Source organism: Thunnus maccoyii, chromosome 13, assembly GCF_910596095.1.
Source record: "Thunnus maccoyii chromosome 13, fThuMac1.1, whole genome shotgun sequence".
Classification (NCBI taxonomy): Eukaryota; Metazoa; Chordata; class Actinopteri; order Scombriformes; family Scombridae; genus Thunnus; species Thunnus maccoyii.
Window position 1 is genome coordinate 15,528,264 of NC_056545.1, and position 22,796 is coordinate 15,551,059.

The 22,796-nt window shown below is 36.8% G+C and overlaps 2 protein-coding genes and 2 long non-coding RNA genes across 4 annotated transcripts in view; 1 reads left to right on the plus strand and 3 right to left on the minus strand.

Annotated features, from left to right (window-relative positions):
• The window catches only part of LOC121910615 (Golgi SNAP receptor complex member 1-like), a 32,332-nt gene extending 12,715 nt beyond the window's left edge, over window positions 1-19,617 (plus strand). The window contains exons 7-9 of the mRNA XM_042431862.1: window positions 18,365-18,394; window positions 18,626-18,708; window positions 19,057-19,617. Of these exons, the coding sequence (XP_042287796.1) occupies window positions 18,365-18,394; window positions 18,626-18,708; window positions 19,057-19,181 (238 nt within the window). The 3' untranslated portion in view covers window positions 19,182-19,617. The remainder of the gene's footprint in view (window positions 1-18,364; window positions 18,395-18,625; window positions 18,709-19,056) is intronic.
• On the minus strand, window positions 7,937-9,041 carry LOC121910618. The gene is made up of 3 exons (XR_006099691.1): window positions 8,444-9,041; window positions 8,213-8,312; window positions 7,937-8,077 (listed from the first exon to the last, which is right to left on the minus strand). It is a non-coding gene; the product is annotated as an uncharacterized LOC121910618 (long non-coding RNA).
• On the minus strand, window positions 11,081-12,362 carry LOC121910617. Its single transcript, XR_006099690.1, has 5 exons — window positions 12,136-12,362; window positions 11,830-11,926; window positions 11,651-11,749; window positions 11,404-11,505; window positions 11,081-11,215 (listed from the first exon to the last, which is right to left on the minus strand). It is a non-coding gene; the product is annotated as an uncharacterized LOC121910617 (long non-coding RNA).
• A 15-nt stretch (window positions 19,618-19,632) lies between the features above and the next one.
• LOC121910620 (trafficking regulator of GLUT4 1-like) lies at window positions 19,633-21,759 on the minus strand. The gene is made up of 3 exons (XM_042431866.1): window positions 20,980-21,759; window positions 20,675-20,801; window positions 19,633-20,588 (listed from the first exon to the last, which is right to left on the minus strand). Exons 1-3 carry the CDS (start codon window positions 21,379-21,381, stop codon window positions 20,575-20,577), a joined length of 543 nt encoding a protein of 180 aa, XP_042287800.1. The 5' UTR covers window positions 21,382-21,759; the 3' UTR covers window positions 19,633-20,574.
• Window positions 21,760-22,796: the final 1,037 nt, after the last annotated feature.

Consider the following 22,796-nt stretch of genomic DNA (forward strand, 5'->3'; position numbering starts at 1 on the left):
CATTGGCTCCCATTTTGCCTGTTGAAATAAGAGGATTGAGAGAAGAAATAAAAAACTATTCACTGAAACACAGATTGTGCCATAAAGATGCTAATATTTGAAGATGAGTAATGAATAAAAAATTAATTGCTCATACCTCCCTAACAATATGAGAAATAACTCACCCTGAATCTCGTTCTTTGCTCCAATGTCTCCTTTATTATCTCCTGTAACTTTGACTTTGCCAGTGTTGCCCACAGACGAATGGTGTCCAACTTGTCCTGGAAGAGAAGTCATGAAAACATTGTCATAAGACTGTCAAGACAACCTGACAGAAAAGTGCAGTCACACTTGGACTTACCACTAATTTTATTGTCAGAGCCAACCAGCCCTTCATTCTCCCCAATGTTAACGTCCTCTGTGTTACCGATTTTTCTATCCATTGTCGCTGCTGAAATCTAGAGAGGCAGACAACAACTTAGTGACAAAATGTACACTTCAGTTAAACTCTTTTCAAGAATCTAGAGCTTTGACTTGCTGCTTATTTGTGATTTTAATTTTGGGTTGTTTTACTTTAGGATAAAGTATAAGACAAAGTACAAAGTAGCAGACAGCAGTTGACACAGACATGAAGCTGAGAGACACACATATATATGCAGTCTTTATCTTACCACTGGTTTCAGATGTTTGTCTTGTGCTGTGAGGTGAGATTGTTGAATTAAGGAGAGAAGACTCTGCTTTTATACATCTCCTGCACATGCGTGTTCATGTCTTTTGGGGTTTAGGAAGAGGAACTTCCTTAATGTAGTTAACAGGTATTTTGTTGGTTCAGCCAAAAAAAAAACCAAAAAAAAAACTCCCACATCTGAAGGGGAAATGCCTCCTGCAGGCTGAAGTTCACCTCCTGAAACATCTACTATTACAGAACAAGTAACCAATCTTCATAACAGAGACTCAAGTTATGAAACTTATTCTACTTTCTTCACTTAATTTTATAAATGCAGACACTTTGCAGATCCAGATTTAAACTCACTCACATATTTGGTTATCTATTCAGTCATAATTAGCCAAACTTATGGTCAGTAATTTGTTCAACATTGTATTTGATGAAACCAAACTTATTTCAAATCACTGTTGAAACATTACCCCAATAGTTCCCATCCTTGGAAGTATTTGATCTTCAAGACAAATTTATAGTGATCAATCAACATGATTGACAAGTGTCCTTTCAGTTTAGTTCCTTTAACAAAATCAGTTAAATTGTGATGTTGCCATTGATCTAAAAACCCCAAAAAGAACCAAATGTTGCTCATAAATAACTAAAAATTCTAAATATCAACTGAGTACTTATGTGTTTAAACAAACTGGACACTATTGTTATATTTATGAGTTATTAAACATTAAGCATTCAAACACTTAATGTGAATTACTTTCAATTTACTTTTTTTAAATGTCCATACTGAAGTCACAAATCCATCATGAATCACAAGAATACATTGTGACATTAACCTAAACTTTTAGCTCTGGTTTAGATGTTCAGATGACCTGAAGCTTTACTTTCAGTTTGAGTTTGTAGCTGCCACAAACTAAATCATGTGAATCATCTTGGTTGTTAATAACAACATAGTCATCATAAATCAGGAAAGACAAATAAGGATGTGAATATTTTCTTGACTTTCCAGCTTTAAACTAACATGCACAACTGGCTGATTTAGGATTCAAGTGCCATATAATGTCACTTTTTTAGGTCATTAATGGTTAGTTCCTCTCACTGCAGTTCTGTGCTTCTTTATGCACTTTCTTGTTCCTTAAATTTTGCTGTTCTCAAAACCTCTGTGAAGGGTATAGTAGCTAATAAAGAGATAACACTTTAGGTTTATTGCCTTATATTCTTTAAAGAGGACCTATTATGCTCATTTCAGCTCTAAATTTTTATTTTTGAACTCCACTAGAGTAGCTCGGCATGATTCAAAGTTCAAAAACTCCTTATTTATCTTATACTGGCCCTTTATGCGGCCCCTCAATATACACAGTTTCTCTTACAGTCCGTTTTAGCTCCTGTCTCTTTAAGGCCCCCCTCCCGATGAACCCACTCTGTTCTGATTGGACAGTTTTACGTATCAGGGTTGCGTAACTATATCGTCAATGCAAACCAAGCATTTCCTGCTTTACTGCTTCAAATTAAAAGCTTTTAAATGACTAACTGACTTTTATTGTGAAGAATTTACAGGAAGTAAAAACGTGTTCCTCACTGAACAGAGCTTAGCAGAGCTTTGTTAGCAGCGCTAAAAATTGGTCAAAACAACGACATTTGGAGCTATTTGGAGCTATTTGTTCAGCGGATCAGTTAGAAATCATGCAGGGAGGAATAGTATAAGCAGAAACAGCCACAGTGAGATGTATTATGAAGAGCTGCAGACAACCAGCTCACCTCCAACAGGTAAATTACTTATTTTACTTTGCTATGCTGTGTAATGGCGTCGTGGCTTGGCTTAACTGCTACCAGAGTGAGCAGCAAACTCGCACGCTGTGCACGTAGCTGATGTCCATATAAAGAAATCTGTCACGAACTGACATCAGCTCGGGCTGAAAGTAGAAAAAAACGTTGGAAACTTCGCGTTCAGAGCAGTCTGAAGCTGCTGCTTTTTGTTCACAGGGATTACTGCTACATACGTTTACCTTGTTATTTGACACGTTGGCCACTTATAACACGAACATCCGACATTGAGACATTATATATATGTCTGAAAATGAAGAAAAGCATAATACCTAGCCTTTAAGTTAGTCATCTCAGAGTAAAATACCCTTCACATGAATGATATTTTAACTTCTTTTTGTGATAGGGTCCAATTATGCTAGCAGCTTATTTCAATGATTTTATTGTAGCAATAAAACCAGGTTTTTATTTCTCAACATAGGCCATATGTCCTTTGTGGACTAGAATCTAGTCACTAGATTAATGTCATCACATCTTTGTCCATGAGTGTGGATGTAGCCCCACCTTTCTGTCGCTCTACACTTATTACTTGTCGTGAGTAATAAAGTTTTAAGAAACAGTTTTAAAAAATATTGATTTGGATCAAATTTACAGTATTTTTATACTTATAAAAGACTGAAAACTTTTTTATTTAACAAATTACCACCAAGTTAATCCAAAATTTAAATGCCAACTGTATTTTTGAGACATTTCAGTCTGTCTGTTTTCAGAACTGCAGCACTGAATGATAATTTTGTTTTCTCTGGATTATATCCTCTGATAATTTATCTCAAGATCCTCATTGACAGACTTAAGTGGTGAGCTGGTCTATCTGGGGCAAGTCTTAGTTTCTTCAAATGATCAGATAAAACATTTTCAGTTGCAGTTGGTGAACAGATGTCTGATTTTACTGTAGTATATTTTGGAGTGCCTCAGGGGTCTGCTCTAGGGCCTGTTTTATTCTCAATCCACATGCTACCCCTTGGTCTTTTAATAAGATGTTTAATATCTCTCTCTACACGGTATGTTCCCAGTAGTCCTCTTGAAATGAAGAGAAAACCTGATATGTTTCTTTTGACTTTGATAAAAAACAATGCAAAGACAATTTCATGCAGCATGTTGACTTTATTTTCAAATGTTGTTGTTTTTTACATTAAACTCGATGAGTCTCTGATTTTTGCCGATTTCACATCATGAATTTGACATTTGCTGTTGTGTTAAAAGATATTTCAATTATAGGACATAATTATCTGGCTGAGTGGTTTGTGATCTGTTGGAGAGCAGTTTCCTAAGAGAGAAAAAGAGGTGAAGGAAGAAGGGAGAGCAAAACAGAGTTAAAGAATTTATCAAAAATTGTGAGAGAACACCGATTGTAAAGAAATGATACATTCACAGGAAATATTAACACACACAAACATGTTATATGCACATGTACACATTTATTACTGCGTCCTATGTGATCAGTAAATCTGCGTTTCCTTCTTACCTCAACTAATGTTAATGCGGTTCCCTGAACCAATGGATCCTGAGTTATTACCAACAGTAACATTACTGATGTTGCCAATACTTGAATTGGCTCCGATTTCTCCTGTTGAAATACCAGGAATATGAAAATTGAAAGCAGTTAATCATTCTTAGATTTGTGCTGTACTGAAGATAATGTCTGAACATGAGTAATGACTCACATACCACCCACTTTTAGAAAGATAACCCACCAGTCACAGTGTAGTTGTTCCTTCCACCGATGCATCCTCGATTTGTTCCAGAAACATGAATGTTGCTGATATTACCCAGAGAAATATTTTTCCTATTGCCTGAAGAGGAGACGACATGAGAGAAGACAATGTCATAAAAAAAAAACTCTCCAGATGATCGCACAGAAAGATAAATAATCTGTAGAAGTCTTCTCTGATGTGCAGAGGTTGAACTTACCTTCAACATAGTACTCATTCTCACCACCAATCCCTCCTTCACCACAACCAGCGGTGATGTTTTCCTTGTTGTCAGTGTCGAAAGATGTTGGTCGTGCTGAAATGTGGACAGAAGTACCCAAAAAGATGAAGAAAAATGATAAAAGAAAAAATATTGTTCTGTTAAATCTCATGTCAACTCCGCAGCTGTGACACAGTTGTTACTGGCTGACTGTCATGTTTTTGATTTAGGATCACATCTGGGACACAGCGTCAGTTTAATGTGTAACATGTAAATGTAAACAAATAAAAATCATGAAGACAGAGCTGTTGATCCAGACATGAAGAGTATGAGGGGGTTGAACTTTGCTGTGATGTTGATCTGAGGAAACAATACTGTGCTTTCTCAGGTATCATGCACAGGTGATCATGTATTAGGAAGATATTATCTGTTCTGGAAAAATGGTTTATTGATTCAGCTTCTGCCCTCATTTCCACAGAATCTAAGGGGGGGGGAGTGTTTGTCTAACAGTGTTGCATCAACAAGTGTTCAATAACAAAACCAAGAACTGATTCCAAAAATTACTTCACAAATGTTCTCAGGCTTTAAGAAGACATTTTGCAAAAAATGGCTTTTCAATTTTAAGTGAAACCGTTATCAGAAGTCTTGAAATAAGATCAAATTACTGAAAATAAGATAAGTGCTATTCTTGTTTCTAGACAACAAAACCTCTCATAGGGAAAACTTGTATATGACAGGTTTTAAAAAAAAATGAACACATACGACCAAAAGTCTAAACCTTGAAATTATATATTTTGCCTGAATATAAAGATGAGAATATACCATCGTGCAAGTTAAAAGACTAAAACTTGAAATAAGATGTTTTTTGTCTTGAAACTGCAGAGTTTACAATAAGTGTCGAAGGAAACTGGAGGTCTTGTAACAGACATCTCTTGTATCTAACTAAACATAACGCCAAATAAGATAAAATTGCTAATTAAGACGAAGCAAGTGAAACTTACTCAAATTAAGTCAAACAACCTTCAGCATAGTCGGTGATAATCCAATTCATATTCAAAACAAGTCAGATTAGATTTTAAATTTGAATATGAGATTATTTCACTTAATTAGAAGTAGAGCTTAAACTAAATAAGCAAAACAAAAAAACTTGATTAAACTAATAATCTTAAATAATATTCAATACAATATTGATAATTGCTTCAGTCATTTCAGTAAAAATGACAAAAACGCACTGGTTCCAACTTCTTTTTCTTGTGAATAATTGATGGTTTTCTTAGTCTGATGATAAACTGAATGTCTTTTTAGACAGCAGGTTGGTCAAACAAAGTAATTTGAAGAGTTTCGGTCTCCAGAAGTTATGATGACAATTTGTTGTTATTTTCTAACATTTTATGGACCAAACAATTAATAAATGAATCTGCAAAATAGAACAGAATAATTGATAAAGAAAATAATCATTAATTACAACTATAGATGTGATGATAATGAGTAAAAAATTCAAAATCATGCAATAAAAAAAATTCCAATATGTTGCGATGTTGTTTCAAATCTTACATTTTCATTTCACAGTTCAAGTGTAGCTAGTATGAAGTATTTCTATTCAATTTTATTAATCAATATCCAAGTCCATTATGACAATGACACCAATAGGATCAGTGTGGAGAACCAGCGGACTTAAATTGATTTGCATAAAACCTGTATCTTCAAAGTCTTAGAGGGCCTGTAATTTTCTAGTGACAAATTTACCCCTAATCAAGACTTGGTTCTAGCATATATGAAATTTGTTGAGGAAGATGTACAGGTAATGTGACTGAGTGAATAGTGCAGTGTGAAACATGACAAACTATATGTGTGAGTGTTTATGTGTTTATGTTTCCTTGCACATAAGCTTGTTTACAGTTGGACCTGTTCTCAATCACGTTCACAAGCACTTTCTCAAAACTGTACTGGAAATAGAGGAAGATTGAAAAAACAAAGAAAATCAAGAGCAGAAGTCAAAAAGGAGATGTGGAAGAGTTTTGTGAAGAGTTTCGGTCTGCAGACCTTCCTCAGGTTATTGGTATTTAATAACCTGATGAAGGTCCAGCCCACATAGTCTGGAAACGTACCCAATACATCTCTAATTGCAAGCACAGAAGACAGTGTACAGGAGTTCTTTGTTATACTGTTGACACATGATTTTCTCCAACACACCTGTCGATCTGCAGGTGTGCATAAAAGTTCTATTCCTAAAAAAAAAGAGTTTGAAAGGAGAAGACAAGAAGAACGAGACGACCTTAAAGTGTGTTACTAATGTGTTGAACCTCCAGAACAGCTTCAGTGCTTCTTAGATGGTAGATTCTTAAAATCTCTGAACTCTTCTGGAAAAGCCTCTTTGGAAAGTTATTCCCTCATTTGGTGTTTTGAAGATGGTGCCGCTGTCTAAAACGTCACTCCAATATCTCCCATAGGTGTTAAACTGGTTTGAGATGTGGTAACTGTGATGGTCAAAGTAAACTATGATTCATATCATCATAATCATCAAACTTGTTCAGTGAGCCTCTGCATTTGTTATGTTCCTCCGCACAGAACAATCTTTGTCACTGAGGACAGGTCATGTCATCATCTGCTGATAATTAAATGTCGTAGTTTGATTATTATCTTAATTTGTTCTGAGGTAAAATGATGAAGTATATTCTTAAAGGGGAACTTCACTGATTTTATACACCAAAAATCAGTTTACTAGTCATGAGGAGTACTACTGTGTTTAGTCTGTGAAACCAGTTCTACAATATCTTCTGTGGACATTAATAACTAGTAATATCTGGGATGGGGCTTGGAGACTGCATATTTTTTAAACCAAAATCCTGTGTTACAGACTTTGTGTAGTTCGAAGACGTGAATATTTACCAAGCAGGGAGGGTCTAACAAAAGAGATGATTGAGTTGCTTTATAGTAGTAGGATCAACAATTTTTTTTAAACTTCCAAATCAGGATGGCCTCTACTGCATCAGTTTTGACTATAATTTAGTCATCTAAGTTAACTAATGTGAAAACTGTGAGTGTAGCCTACATACAGTATGTATAACCAGCCATTCATGGGCATTGATAGAAATATATGATGGAAACAAGGTTGGTTTTCAGGATAGTATAAAGGTATTTTGATAAATGTGTTTTACACGAACATACATGTACAAGATTGTTTTGGTCACTATGAAATTTTAGTATCTAACAGCCTCCGCTGTGGCTGGTGAATAATGTTCTCATTGAAATTGCTATCATTTTTAAAATGGTCACATTTCCCACAGAGTTTCAAACTGGCAGATTTACAGTATTTTGTTTTTAATGTTGATTGTTTTAATGCAGGTTATAACAACGTAAAATATGAACTTCATTGATTATTACATAGCTGTTGATGCATGCTATAACGTCAGATGTATCGGCCTGAATATGACTGGTGACAAACATCAGAAAAACCTAATGAACACTTTTTATATTTAAAACAAATAAAAATAGAAGCTCAATTTAACAAGCTCAACAGTTTATTCCTGTGACTTTATCATATTTTAATATAATATAATAAATAATTATATTTTCTTTCTGCGAAGTCCAACCAAATTCTTGAAGAATTACATTTGACAACTACAGTGTCACTGTACAGATAAGATGCCATTTGATGTACCATGGTATTATCTCTTGGATGGGGGTTTCCTGAGAGATGGAGAAAGAAGAAGAAGACATTCAAATTAAACAATTGTGATTGCATAGTTAAAAATACAGCACCTACAAACACAAAATATGAACTTCCAAACTGTCTTTGTGACAAGTAAAACGCTTCATCCTCACATGTTAATGTTAACATTGTTCCCTGCACCAATGTGTCCGATGTATCCCATTCCCATGTTTGTTGCATTGCCAATAATTATTTGGGCTCCTTTTCCTCCTGCTGAAATATAAAGAATAATAAATGGAATAATCTTGAATCTGTAGCGTACACATTGTAGTGTTATACATGAGTATGTAAATAATAGTGAAAGTGCCCACTTCTAGCACCTCGCCACGAGGCACAGGTCTCACCGTTCACAATGCAGTTGTTCCCTACACCAAAGCCTCCTGCATTGTGTCCCATAGCAACGTTGCTCATGTTCCCAATATCTATTTTGACTCCTTCTCCTCCTGTTGAAATATAAAGACTCATAAATAGAATCACATAAACAGTTGATCTTACTCTGATCTGCAGTACATGAGTAAGGTCAGGCTCAGACTGACATTAGGACTGCATAACAAAATGTCAGCACCCCTTCAGTCTTTTCATTGAGACTACTGTGTTGGCAAAGATGAGGGTAATTGCAGGGGTGGCCAATCAAATATAAACAGTGTAATTCCACTGTTGACCTCATGATTATCAAGGCAGAAGATAAAATGATTGCCATGATTTTAATGTTGATCTTGAAATATTCAATATTCACAGTAACAGAGTAAGACAGAGTCACAGGATCAGCTGAATATTAGACATGAAAATGTAAAATACAAAACAAAATGAAAATGGGTAACAAATGTTATATTTTAAAGGCAGAGAGACACATATAGTCTTTATCTTACCACTGGTTTCAGATGTTTGTCTCGTGCTGTGAAGTGAAATCGTTGAAGAGGGAAGAATCTGACTTTTTTTTTTTTTTTTTTTTTTTTTTGGCGTACACATGAGGACTTCCTTTATAGTTAGTAGGTGTTTCATTTGTTCAGCAAAGCTCATTTTTTTGCCACAGAGGCTTTAGAGGGGATTTTAGTCTAGTAGTGCTGCATCAGCTGAGGTTCAATGACGAGTACCCAGAAAGTACATTTTGAAGATTGATTCATTTTGAAAACAGACTTACAAACTCACACACAAACATTTTACACAATTAATTTTAAAAAATGAAAAAAAAACAGCAATCGTAAAATGACATTGAAGTTCTGTTTGAAATGTTTGTAGGAATTATTGGGATTGGTTAAATTTGGGGCTGGGCAATAAAACAATCTCGATACGGGGTCGCAATAAAATTTATGTTGATGTCGATGATAAACTTTGGACAATTTTTACTCTATGGATAGATCTAACAGCCTATCACACAGCAGAAATAAATGTGTCAACAGCCAGTCAGTCTCCAGTTTTTGGCCTCCATGTCAAAGTACACGGTCATTTCCTACCGCAGCCGACGAGGCCACGCTAGTGCTATCATTAGCAGGACTTTCTTGACTGCGAAGGCACAAAGCTAACTGCTAACTAACACTAGTGTTGTTTCATAAAGAAAACTAGAATCTAATGACGTGAACTAAGCACAGAAAATAACGTAGTCAGTAAGATAAATAAAGAGGTTACAGCAGAATATATATTGTGTATGTATATACAGTACACGCAAAAGTTTTAGGCACTAAAAGTAAAGTGAGAATGCCTACAAAAATATTGCTATAAATTGTTTTAATTTATCAATTAACTTCTTACAAAGTTGAGTAAACAGCAGAAACCTAAATGAAATCAATATTTGCTGTGAGCAGCTTTGCCTTTTAAACAGCAGCAGTTCTCCTCAGTACACTTTAACACAGTTTTTCATGGTAACTTGCAGGTAGGTTGTTGTAACCATCCTGGAGAAAGATTGTTCTTCTGTGGATTTATTATTTAGGCCATCTCAGGTGCTTCTTCATGTTATCCCAGATTGACTCCATGATGTTGAGATCAGGGCTCTGTGGGGGTCATACCATACCATCTGCTGCAGGACTCATCATTGTTCTTGTTGCTGAAAATAGTTCTTTATTACTCTAGCTGTATGCTTGGGGTTATTGTCATGTCATGAATAAATTTGGGACCGATCAGACACCTCCCTGATGGTATTGCATAATGGATAAGAATCTAAACATCTAGGGTGCCTAAAACTTTTGCACAGTACTGTATGTGTGTATATATATATATATATATATATATATATATATGTATGTGTGTGTGTGTATGTATATATAATATATATATAACCTCTTTATTTATTTACAGTATTTTAGTAAGTTACAAAGCAAACTGACTTGTACTGTTTTGTTATAGCAGATAGAGCATGTTTACATTTAGATGTTATTCAATATATATTATTTCATCAAAATATATTCAAAACCAAACTATGTTTGCACAGTTAAATGTTTACATTATATTATTCTATTTTTATGTTAAACTGTATTCTGAAGTTTAACTAATGAACCCTCTGGTTTCTTCAGGTTTCAGTCATTATCAGGATGCTCTTCAAATGCAGCATTATCAAATTATATATATCATGATAATTATTGATATTGATCAATAAGGATCAGACTTTGTTTTCTGTATCAACTCAGCATATTTTCCCTCCATTATTATTATTATTAGTAGTAGTAGTATTATTGTTAAACCTTGATGTAGCCACTTTTTGTAGAAGTTTTATAATAATTTGAAGGGAGATTATCTGTGTGTAATGAAGTTATAACTAATGATTTTAGGTTAAATACTGGAATTCTTAGCTAGAAAACCCAACTGCTGGTTATTTAATTTCCTGACAAAAACTACTTCATGAACACAAAGCAACACTGGAAACAAATTCATGTTTGGATGATAGATGACAAATAAATTAATTTCCAAGGCACTGAATATCCACCAGAGTACAATAAGGTCAGTCATAAAAAAAATGAAAAAATAGTAAATCAGCCAAAGACTGTGTCTTACAGTATGTGGACTTTATTTTTGGAATTTAACATTTTTTTAATACTGTGTTAAAGGACATTTCAATTATCTGCCATAATAAAGCAAATGATTCATGATTTTTAGAAGAGTTGTTGCTGTTGGAAGGCAGTTTCCTAAAAGACAAAAAGAGACAGAGACAAAGAGAGCGAGAAAAAATAAAATACAAATATTGATGAGAAAATTAGGATTATATACTTCTACAATGATGCATTCACAGGATCAATTAACACACCTTAACATGTCACATCTCATCTGATACTGTGTCCTATGTCACAAGTAAATCTCTGATCTTTCTTCTTACCTCAGCTGATATTAATCTTGTTCTTTGCACCAATGGATCCTGAGTTAACACCAACATCAACTGTTCCAGTGTTGCCAACACTTGCATTGGCTCCCATATTGCCTGTTGAAATTCGAGGATTGAGAGAAGAAATAAAAAATGTATTCACCGAAACTCAGATTGTGCCATAAAGATGCTAATATCTGAAGATGATAAATAAAAAAAATTAATTGCTCATTCCTCCCTAACAATATGAGAAATAACTCACCTTGAATCTCGTTCTTTGATCCAATGTTTCCTGTTGCTGTATTCACAAATGAGTGGATGTCACTGGTGTTGCCCACAGACGAATGGTCTCCAACTTGTCCTGTAAGAGAAGTCATGAAACCATTGTCATAAGACTGTCAAGACAACCTGACAGAAAAGTACAGTCACACTTGGACTTACCACTAATATCATTCTCAGCACCAACATCCCCTGCATTGTTCACAACGGAAACCCTCTCGGTGTCACCAACTTTTTTATCCATTGTTGCTGCTTAAATCTAGAGAGGCAGACAACAACTTAGTGACAAAATGTACACTTCAGTTAAACTCTTTTCAAGAATCTAGAGCTTTGACTTGCTGCTTATTTGTGATTTTAATTTTGGGTTGTTCTACTTTAGGATAAAGTATAAGACAAAGTACAAAGTAGCAGACAGCAGTTGACACATGAAGCTGAGAGACACACATATATATGCAGTCTTTATCTTACCACTGGTTTCAGATGTTTGTCTTGTGCTGTGAGGTGAGATTGTTGAATTAAGGAGAGAAGACTCTGCTTTTATACATCTCCTGCACATGCGTGTTCATGTCTTTTGGGGTTTAGGAAGAGGAACTTCCTTAATGTAGTTAACAGGTATTTTGTTGGTTCAGCAAAACAAAAAAAAAACTCCCACATCTGAAGGGGAAATGCCTCCTGCAGGCTGAACTTCACCTCCTGAAACATCTATTATTACAGAACAAGTAACCAATCTTCATAACAGAGACTCAAGTTATGAAACTTATTCTACTTTCTTCACTTAATTTTATAAATGCAGACACTTTGCAGATCCAGATTCAAACTCACTCACATATTTGGTTATCTATTCAGTCATAATTAGCCAAACTTATGGTCAGTAATTTGTTCAACATTGTACTTGATGAAACCAAACTTATTTCAAATCACTGTTGAAACATTACCCCAATAGTTCCCATCCTTGGAAGTATTTGATCTTCAAGCCATATTTATAGTGATCAATCGCCATGATTGACAAGTGTCCTTTCAGTTTAGTTCCTTTAACAAAATCAGTTAAATTGTGATGTTGCCATTGATCTAAAAACCCCAAAAAGAACCAAATGTTGCTCATAAATAACTAAAAATTCTAAATATCAACTGAGTACTTATGTGTTTAAACAAACTGGACACTATTGTTATATTTATGAGTTATTAAACATTAAGCATTCAAACACTTAATGTGAATTACTTTCAATTTACTTTTTTTAAATGTCCATACTGAAATCACAAATCCATCGTGAATCACAAGAATACATTGTGACATTAACCTAAACTTTTAGCTCTGGTTTAGATGTTCAGATGACCTGAAGCTTCACTTCCAGTTTGAGTTTGTAGCTGCCACAAACTAAATCATGTGAATCATCTTGGTTGTTAATAACAACATAGTCATCATAAATCAGCAAAGACAAATAAGGATGTGAATATTTTCTTGACTTTCTAGCTTTAAACCAACATGCAGAACTGGCTGATTTAGGATTCAAGCTCCATATAATGTCACTTTTTTAGGTCATTAATGGTTAGTTCCTCTCACTGCAGTTCTGTGCTTTTTTATGCACTTTCTTGTTCCTTAAATTTTGCTGTTCTCAAAACCTCTGTGAAGGGTATATTAGCTAATAAAGAGATAACACTGTAGGTTTATTGCCTTATATTCTTTAAAGAGGAATTATGCTCATTTCAGCTCTAAATTTTTATTTTTGAACTCCACTAGAGTAGCTCGGCATGATTCAAAGTTCAAAAACTCCTTATTTATCGTATACTGGCCCTTTATGCGGCCCCTCAATATACACAGTTTCTCTTACAGTCCGTTTTAGCTCCTGTCTCTTTAAGGCCCCCCTCCTGATGAACCCACTCTGTTCTGATTGGACAGTTTTACGTATCAGGGTTGCGTAACTATACCGTCAATGCAAACCAAGCATTTCCTGCTTTACTGCTTCAAATTAAAAGCTTTTAAATGACTAATTGACTTTTATTGTGAAGAATTTACAGGAAGTAAAAACGTGTTCCTCACTGAACAGAGCTTAGCAGAGCTTTGTTAGCAGCGCTAAAAATTGGTCAAAACAACGACATTTGGAGCTATTTGGAGCTATTTGTTCAGTGGATCAGTTAGAAATCATGCAGGGAGGAATAGTATAAGCAAAAACAGCCACAGTGAGATGTATTATGAAGAGCTGCAGACAACCAGCTCACCTCCAACAGGTAAACTACTTATTTTACTTTGCTGTGCTGTGTAATGGAGTCAGGGCTAACTACTACCAAAGTGAGCAGCGAACTCGCACGCTGTGCACGTAGCTGATGTCCATATAAAGAAATCTGTCACGAACTGACATCAGCTCGGGCTGAAAGTAGAAAAAAACGTTGGAAACTTCGCGTTCAGAGCAGTCTGAAGCTGCTGCTTTTTGTTCACAGGGATTACTGCTACATACGTTTACCTCGTTATTTGACACGTTGGCCACTTATAACACGAACATCCGACTTTGAGACATTATATATATGTCTGAAAATGAGGAAAAGCATAATACCTAGCCTTTAAGTTAGTCATCTCAGAGTAAAATATCCTTCACATGAATGATATTTTAACTTCTTTTTGTGATAGGGTCCAATTATGCTAGCAGCTTATTTCAATGATTTTATTGTAGCAATAAAACCAGGTTTTTAATTTCTCACCATAGGCCATATGTCCTTTGTGGACTAGAATCTAGTCACTAGATTAATGTCATCACATCATCTATCACAACTCTGTCCATGAGGATGTAGCCCCATCTTGCTGTCACTCTGTCACTCTACACTTTATTACTCATTGTTGTGAGTAATAAAGTTTTAAAAAACAGTTTTAAAAGGCCAACTGTATTTTTGAGACATTTCAGTCTGTCTGTTTTCAGAGCCGCAGCACTGAATGATATCCTTGTGCAAACTGACTCAGGAAATTTTTGTTTTTTCTGGATTATATCCTATGATAATTTATCTCAAGATCCTCATTGGCGGATTTAAGTGGTGAGCTGGTCTATCTGGGGCAAGTCTTAGTTGCTTCTAATGATCAGATAAAACATTTTTAGATGCAGTTGGTGAACAGATGTCTGATTTTACTGTAGTATATTTTGGAGTGCCTCAGGGGTCTGCTCTAGGGCCTGTTTTATTCTCAATCCACATGCTACCCCTTGGTCTTTTAATAAGACTTTTAATATCTCTCTCTACACGGTATGTTCCCAGTACTCCTCTTGAAATGAAGAGAAAACCTGATATGTTTCTTTTGACTTTGATGAAAAACAATGCAAAGACTATTTCATGCAGCATGTTGACTTTATTTTCAAATGTTGTTGTTTTTTACATTAAACTCGATGAGTCTCTGATTTTTGCCGATTTCACATCATGAATTTGACACTTGCTGTTGTGTTAAAAGATATTTCAATTATAGGACATAATTATCTGGCTGAGTGGTTTGTGATCTGTTGGAGAGCAGTTTCCTAAGAGAGAAAAAGAGGTGAAGGAAGAAGGGAGAGCAAAACAGAGTTAAAGAATTTATCAAAAATTGTGAGAGAACACTGATTGTAAAGAAATGATACATTCACAGGAAATATTAACACACACAAACATGTTATATGCACATGTACACATCTATTACTGCGTCCTATGTGATCAGTAAATCTGAGTTTCCTTCTTACCTCAACTAATGTTAATGCGGTTCCCTGAACCAATGGATCCTGAGTTATTACCAACAGTAACATTACTGATGTTGCCAATACTTGAATTGGCTCCGATTTCTCCTGTTGAAATACCAGGAATATGAAAATTGAAAACAGTTAATCATTCTTAGATTTGTGCTGTACTGAAGATAATGTCTGAACATGAGTAATGACTCACATACCACCCACTTTTAGAAAGATAACCCACCAGTCACAGTGTAGTTGTTCCTTCCACCGATACATCCTCGGTTTGTTCCAGAAACATGAATGTTGCTGATATTACCCAGAGAAATATTTTCCTATCGTTTGAAGAGGATAAGACAATGTTATTAAAAAAAAAACTCTCCAGACGATCCCACAGAAAGATAATCTGTAAAAAGTCTTCTCTGATGTGCAGCGGTTGAATTTACCTTCAACATAATACTCATTCTCACCACCAATCCCTCCTTCACCACAACCAGCGGTGATGTTTTCCTTGTTGTCAGTGTCGAAAGATGTCGTTCACTAAATAAATCTATTCAATATGAAAATGTGAGCCATGATGTGTCAATGTGAGAATTTTGTCACAATACAATTAAATGTAAAGATAAGTAAAAATATGTCATTGTTGCCTTTTACTTGAATGTTGATGCCATATTTTGTATCTTTGATGATGCGTTTCCTTTCTACTGTTTATTAACTGAAGATACACAAAGACCTTCATCAGTAAATGCATTCAAATGAAAAAAGTATTAAAAACATCTGCATAAACATCTCAAATCATTCCTGCAGTATAATCCACTTCTCTGCTGCTGATCCGTATGTTCACCGCTCTCTGTTTGTCCATAAATAACAGGAATAAATCTCTCGCCCACCTCCACAGAGACCTTGTTAAGGTCGTCATTTTAGAAACAGCGTTGAGGTCTCGGTGCTCCCAGCACTGTTCTCCCTTTATTTACGTCTTTGGTGATTAATGGTCTTCACTTAAATGTTCAGTCAAGATTGGGGTCGAAGGGTTCAGCCTGCGAGTGAGGAAATGATTGATTGATAGAAATGTCAATTAAAAGAATTGTTTGTTCCAGTACAGAGGGTAAAAAACAAAATGTAAAGAATTTATTGTAATGAAATAATGAAATTTAATACTTTTGTCCCTGGTATTTTGATTGGAAAAGCCACTTCTTGTAATTATGTTCTGTAAAAGCTTCTCTTTGTGCTGTTTTCTATTGTCGGAGGCCAGATTCACCATGTCTCTTAGAAATTGTGGATATACAGTCCAGACATCACATTGAGCATGTCTGAAACATAAGAGAATAGAATAAAGGTTCACAGACTGTTTCTTGTTCTCACATAACATGAAATATACAGTCACTGACAGAAGTGGTGGACTGTGTGTAATAATTTGTGCAGCAGTGTGATGTAGTGTAGTGATGGCAGATAGTCATGGTGAACCTTCAGCTCTATGTCAATAACTAACCATAACTAACTGTGACTCAGCCCGTCAGCCACACACTAACCAGAGGTGTTTCCTTTAAATGGATCCTTCTGTGATGTAGTGTCTTGAAGTTCACACTTGTTGCCTCTAAATGTGATTGTTGTCAGAGCAAACACATTAAAAAAACATTTAACACCACTCTGCTTTTAACCATGTGTGTCACTCCAGGTCCACTTGTGTTTTTTGACTGTATTTTAAAATGCTACATTTTAAATATGTACAAAATTTACATTTAATTGTGAACAAATCAAATACCAGGCTTACATCATGTAGTAGTTTATTTCTGTGAAGGACAGATGTTGATTAAGAGGGAATTTGCAGCAGATGTTGACATTTTCATGAACAGTAAAGTCGGCAGTAGAGTCAGTGTCATTTTTTAGTTATAAAGCCCAATATCACAAATCACATAATTGTCTCAGGGGGCTTTACAATCTATACAACATCCTCTATCTTTAGACCCTCGATTCGGATGAGGAAAACCCCCCCAAAAAACCTTTTTAACATGGAAATAATGGAAGAAACCTCAGGAAGAACAACAGAGGCAGGATCCTCCCCTCAGTTAGACATTTTTTTCTGTTATGAGCTTTGTTTGTGGGTGTTTTATAAATACTCATTAGTACTTGTACTTATTGTAAAAACAGAAATCAAAGACACATAATAGACTACACTACACTCATTTCTGCCCGCCGTCATCCACAGACAGGTAGCTAGTAGCAACAGAAACTTATTTTATACTGCTTTTTGATGTTTTAAACTTAGTAATAATGTCACCATTAGGTCATCAAGGCTAAGGCCAGTAAGTAAAGAAAAGTAAAGAAAAAATATATACAAATATATACAAAAGCGAGACGCCGCCTTGCCTAGGCCTCTGCTGGCTAATGAAGGAGAGGGAGAAGAAGCAGAGGACAGCAGGAGATAGATGGTGGGAGAGGTGGACACATAGATGGAGGAAGTATAAAGCGCAGTATTGATTTTTGGTCTCCAGTGGAGTCCGCCAGGATGCACACTGCTGCCCTTATGCTCCGCTCAGCCCTGGACTGAACATTTCATTTTTCTGTCCTTCACTTATCTCGTCAACTAATGGCGTCTGATGTAAACCTGGTCCATGTCTGTTTAGGCTCAATGTTGTTCATCTGTTCATCCTGAAATGTATTTACCTATTTGTTCATAGAGGCTTCTGCTACGATAGGATGGGAATTCACCAATTAGATTCTGACTTTCCCAAAAATCCTCTATTAAGCAACAGGAAGTGCCTCTTTTATGATAATAAACCCAAAGAGCTCTGTGGTTTCATGACAAGGGCTTTCCCTTTGTCCTGTAGGATTATTTCATGACTCTTTAAGCCTTAAGAAATATATACAGTATGTTTGAAATTATATCAGAAGTGTATTTGTTGTAAGTTTCATCCTAGAACGAGATGAGTAACTGTGTTAAATCTTGATATAAGACTTTATAAACAAAGGTATTTCAGCAGCTTTGAACTGACGTTTCTCTTTTTTCCATTTCATGTTCACAGCTCAGATCGACTTATTGACAATGCAATAAGGTGAGGCTTTATTGCTCTGTTCACTCTCCTCCTCTTCCCTTTTACTCTCACTCACTCAACTCAGTCGCACACACACACTCACACTCACAAGCAATCACAGCACATTCAGGTCTATTAAAACAGACCGTCATTCCTTCCTACTTTTCGGCTCCTCCGCTGAAACATTAAGACAAAGTTAATGTGAAGCTTTATGTTACTGGCATTAATCCCTCGTGGTTTCTCTCCCTCCAGCATCGCCATGGCTACCAAAGAGAACATCACATTTCAGCGTGGGATGCTGAAGTCCATTCAAACCAGGGTCACAACTTTGGCCAGTATCCTTTTATCATTTTACACCTTTTTTTTTATTGAAAATAATCTCTCATCCTGCTGTCTGACTTCTTCTGACCTCCTTTAGTTTCTCAGTTTTACATCTACAGCACATTTGCAGTGATTTGTCTCAGCTGCAACTAACCATAGTAGACGCTGACATGGAGCAGAGATATCACAACTTTGCTAAGAGTGAAAGCAAACTGCACCATCAGGCTCCATTTATTCTTTTTCATGTTGCGTTCGGAGCCCTGCTAATGTATTTATCATGCCGCTTTCTGTCTCTTAGTCACTGCAAAGAGGGGAAACCCTCCTTGAATTATTTTCCTTCACCAGACTTCCCCGCCTCTCAGATCGTTTCCCTGCCATCAACAGTCTTATCCAGAAAATCAATTTGCGCAAGAGGCGGGACTCTTTAATTCTAGGAGGGGTGATTGGCGTCTGCACCATCCTCCTGTTGCTCTACACTTTCCACTGATTCGCTGGTCGACTGACTGACTAACAGCTCCCTTCTTTAAGAACAACAAATATTCATTTTAACTCAGACCAAATGTTGCCAAGACTTTTTATATATGTATATATATATATATATATATATATATATATATATATATATATATTCAATTGTTCTTTCTGTTGTCCCCCCCAAAAACAGAGTTGTAAAAAAAAAAAAAAAAGATCACTTTAAGAAAAATCTTAAGATTAAAGTCTCAAATTAGAGTTTATTTATTGGGAATTATGATAACATTTCCATTTGGGAATCTGTACATTGCTGCTTATATCTTGTTGTAATTTTAGCTCTTTTTAAATGTATGAAGTCATATTTTCCTGATGTTGTATACTGTTGATGTCATACTTTTTTATATGGTGTTGGCAGTGCCTACTTTAAATAAAGGCGATGAGCTCACTTTCAAGTTGGTCATGCTCATTCAAGTTTATTTCAGACATGCAAAAAACTATGGCACAGTAAACCAGTCATACAGTATAAATGTATAAACATCAACATCAGAGTGCCAGTAACAGTGCATACAGGGAGAACAAACCCCATTCATATCTTGCAGTATATGTAAACATAACGAGGTTTAGAGATCCAGGCAAGTTCATTCTCAATCTGGACAGAAATGTGTAAAGTTAGTAGCACACAAAGCAAAATATCACACTATGACTGCAGCAGGGCGTTGTTGTGATAAAGGTACATGAGTTTTGGATGTAAACAGTGTATGAAATCAACTTACACATCTTCCCACAGCCACTTAAGTCCCGTTCTGAAAGAACAGAAGGAGAAGTAGGTCCGTACTTTGCAAATATTAAGAGAAACAAGGCAGGCAGTGGCGGCATTACAGAGACTAGAGGTGCACTGATGCCTTTTGTTCATTTCTGACCACAAGAAGGCGAGTTTTACTCTTCATATACATACAAATCTTATTACATGTGTTTGTTTTTTGATGATGATGATGCCATTTCTGTTTGAGTCATGTCATCCAATTGTCTGTGTGTCAGGCAGGTAGGACTTCAGTGCAACACTAGTTTGGACTATGAGTAGTTACACTTTGCTCCACAGACTGTGCCGTCTGATGATAAGACACAAAAACTCTGTGCAGCCTTCATTTTCCTTCCTTTGTTCCTGAGTTTGTGGGGTTTATTGGGCATGAGTGTGAAGAAATGCCCTCTTTCCTTTTTCTTTCTTTTTCATCCATAGCAGAAAAAGCAATAGAGTCTGCTCTAGTTTTTTTTTTTTTTTTTTAAACTCAGATTTTGTGCTTTTTCCTCTTCAAACAGGACATTCCTTCCTCATCCCTTCTCTCCTGTGCAAATGTATGATCAGATGAAGTTAAAGGAGACTGTAGTTGCCACTTCTTCCATCCCGCAGATCACTGCTGGATCTCTGAGAGGTGCAGAAAAAAAGACACATTAAGTTACACAGCTTTACACTGAGCCACGTGTGTGTGTTTTAAAGTTTTCCTCCCATACCTATTGTCAACACTATGAAGATGATGACAGCCACACCCAGCAGCATTGCCAGACCGCTGAGCAGCATAGACAGACGCCCGTACTTCCTCGCTCCTTCAATATCTCCTGTATGGAGAACAGACCTCGACTAACGGGAAAGGAAAGCCAGAGATCAACAATGAATTATTTAAAGGCAACATAGAGGCAAAACACCTGTCGTGCTTGAACATAAATCAGAATAAACCCAAACATCTGAAGCACAGATATACATAACAATAACTTGTATTATTGTGAAGAAAATAATAGTAAATACATGTAAAACTCACCACATGTGCATACCACAAGGCACAAATGTTGAGCGGCACGGCGGGGCAGAAGCAGGACAGCACCGCGAGCCAGAGGTAACTCGGGGGTGCGGACCCGGGTGGCACCGGGGAGGGCAGCGGGCCCAGGCTGAGCCGGGACGAGGATCTGGGTGGGGTCGCCAGCTGCCCGACGGAGCCCGACTTTAGCGGTGATCTGTGTCCGTTCTGGTCCGCGTCCAGGGACCGGATGCTCCCTCTCATGTTGAGGGAGTAGGAGTCGGACGGCTTGATGTTGCTCTGCCCGTTGGGCTCGGTGGACGCGGTGCTCAGCAGCTTCTCCGTGTCGTGGAAGTCGGTGGGGTTAGAAACTTCCCTCTCGCCGAGGGCGCTTTTCCCGAAGGCAGCATCAGTGTTGATCGCCATCACCGAAAGCTAAGAAATCTCAAAGTCTTATTGTCTGTCTGACCGAGCCGCTGTCCTGTGGATGGAGATGCTGAGGAGTCTTCCTTCAGATGTTCTCCATTGGGGTCATAAGATTAAATATTGTAAATTCAGAGAGCCCAATTCCTTCAAAGCAACCTATTTAATTAAGCAGTCCAAGTCCATCAAAATGTCTTATTGATGAGCGAGATGTTATTGACGCCTGAGTCCCTCTCGCGTTTAGTTGGCGCTGAGCGTCCGGACGCACGCCTCGCCTTTCACCCCCCCTCTATTATGTAGTGAGGTATTACCGCATCCCTTACATCTCCGCAGCACATCCCCAGTGTCTCAGGCCTACTTATGCACCCGACGAGGCGTGTGACAGTGCAAAAGCAACAATTAAACCTGTTTTGAAGTGAACACGCGCGGTGCGTAAAAGCTTTCCATTTACGCGCGGGGGCATCAACTGGATCAGCATGTGGGACACCACACAGGGTGTGAGGGAGAGAGAGATGGAGTAAGGTGGATAAAATACACCGTAAACTTACAATGAACCAGTGCTGCTTCACTATGTATATATGGAGGGAAATACTGTACTTTTTACTCCACTACACTTATTTCACTGCTGTTTTCATTATTGCAGGTCAAGATTTACCTACAAATATATTTACTTACTTAAGATAAAGACTACATTGTTGTACATTAAACTACTCAACAACAGTATAAAGTAGTTAAAATCACCACCACTTCAACCAGCATCAACATACAGTACATTATACACATGTACTGTACACGCCAATATACACATAAATGCATCAGTTAATCCACTAATATAATACTGAGTCAGTCATTTTAAACTTGTCACTATGCTCTGCCACTAAGACTACCTGATGATCCACTTCCACAGATGGTCTGACTTGTGAAGTTTTGTGTATGATTGTTGCACAGATGCATGATGGGGACACAGTGAAAGTCTCATTCACACTCTGAATCTCACGGAAAATTGATTTGAGAGTGTGTTTCTTTCTTTTTTTCATACTTTAACACAATAACACATCATATCTTGGAGCTGTACAGGAGTTATTCTGCAGCGTTGAATGTTTTTTGTTTGTCTCTTGTTGCAACTTTTACCTCTTTTAACATTTGGAATTAATTGGACAAATTTCAATTAGATGAGAATTCACCACATTTAGTAAAATGTTCATCCACATGTGGTGGAAATGACCCAGTCTGAGTTAACAATCCTCACTGTCCAGCAGTGAGACCAGGACCAGGCTCCATGAAGCCTTCAGCCATGTTGTAACCATAGTTTTGGCGATATTACGGCGCCATCTAGTGGTGAACTTGAGAAACTGCTTCAAAGACCTGATGTAGTTTAGTGGAGCAGCAAACCTCCAGTTTCACCTGATCTTCTTACT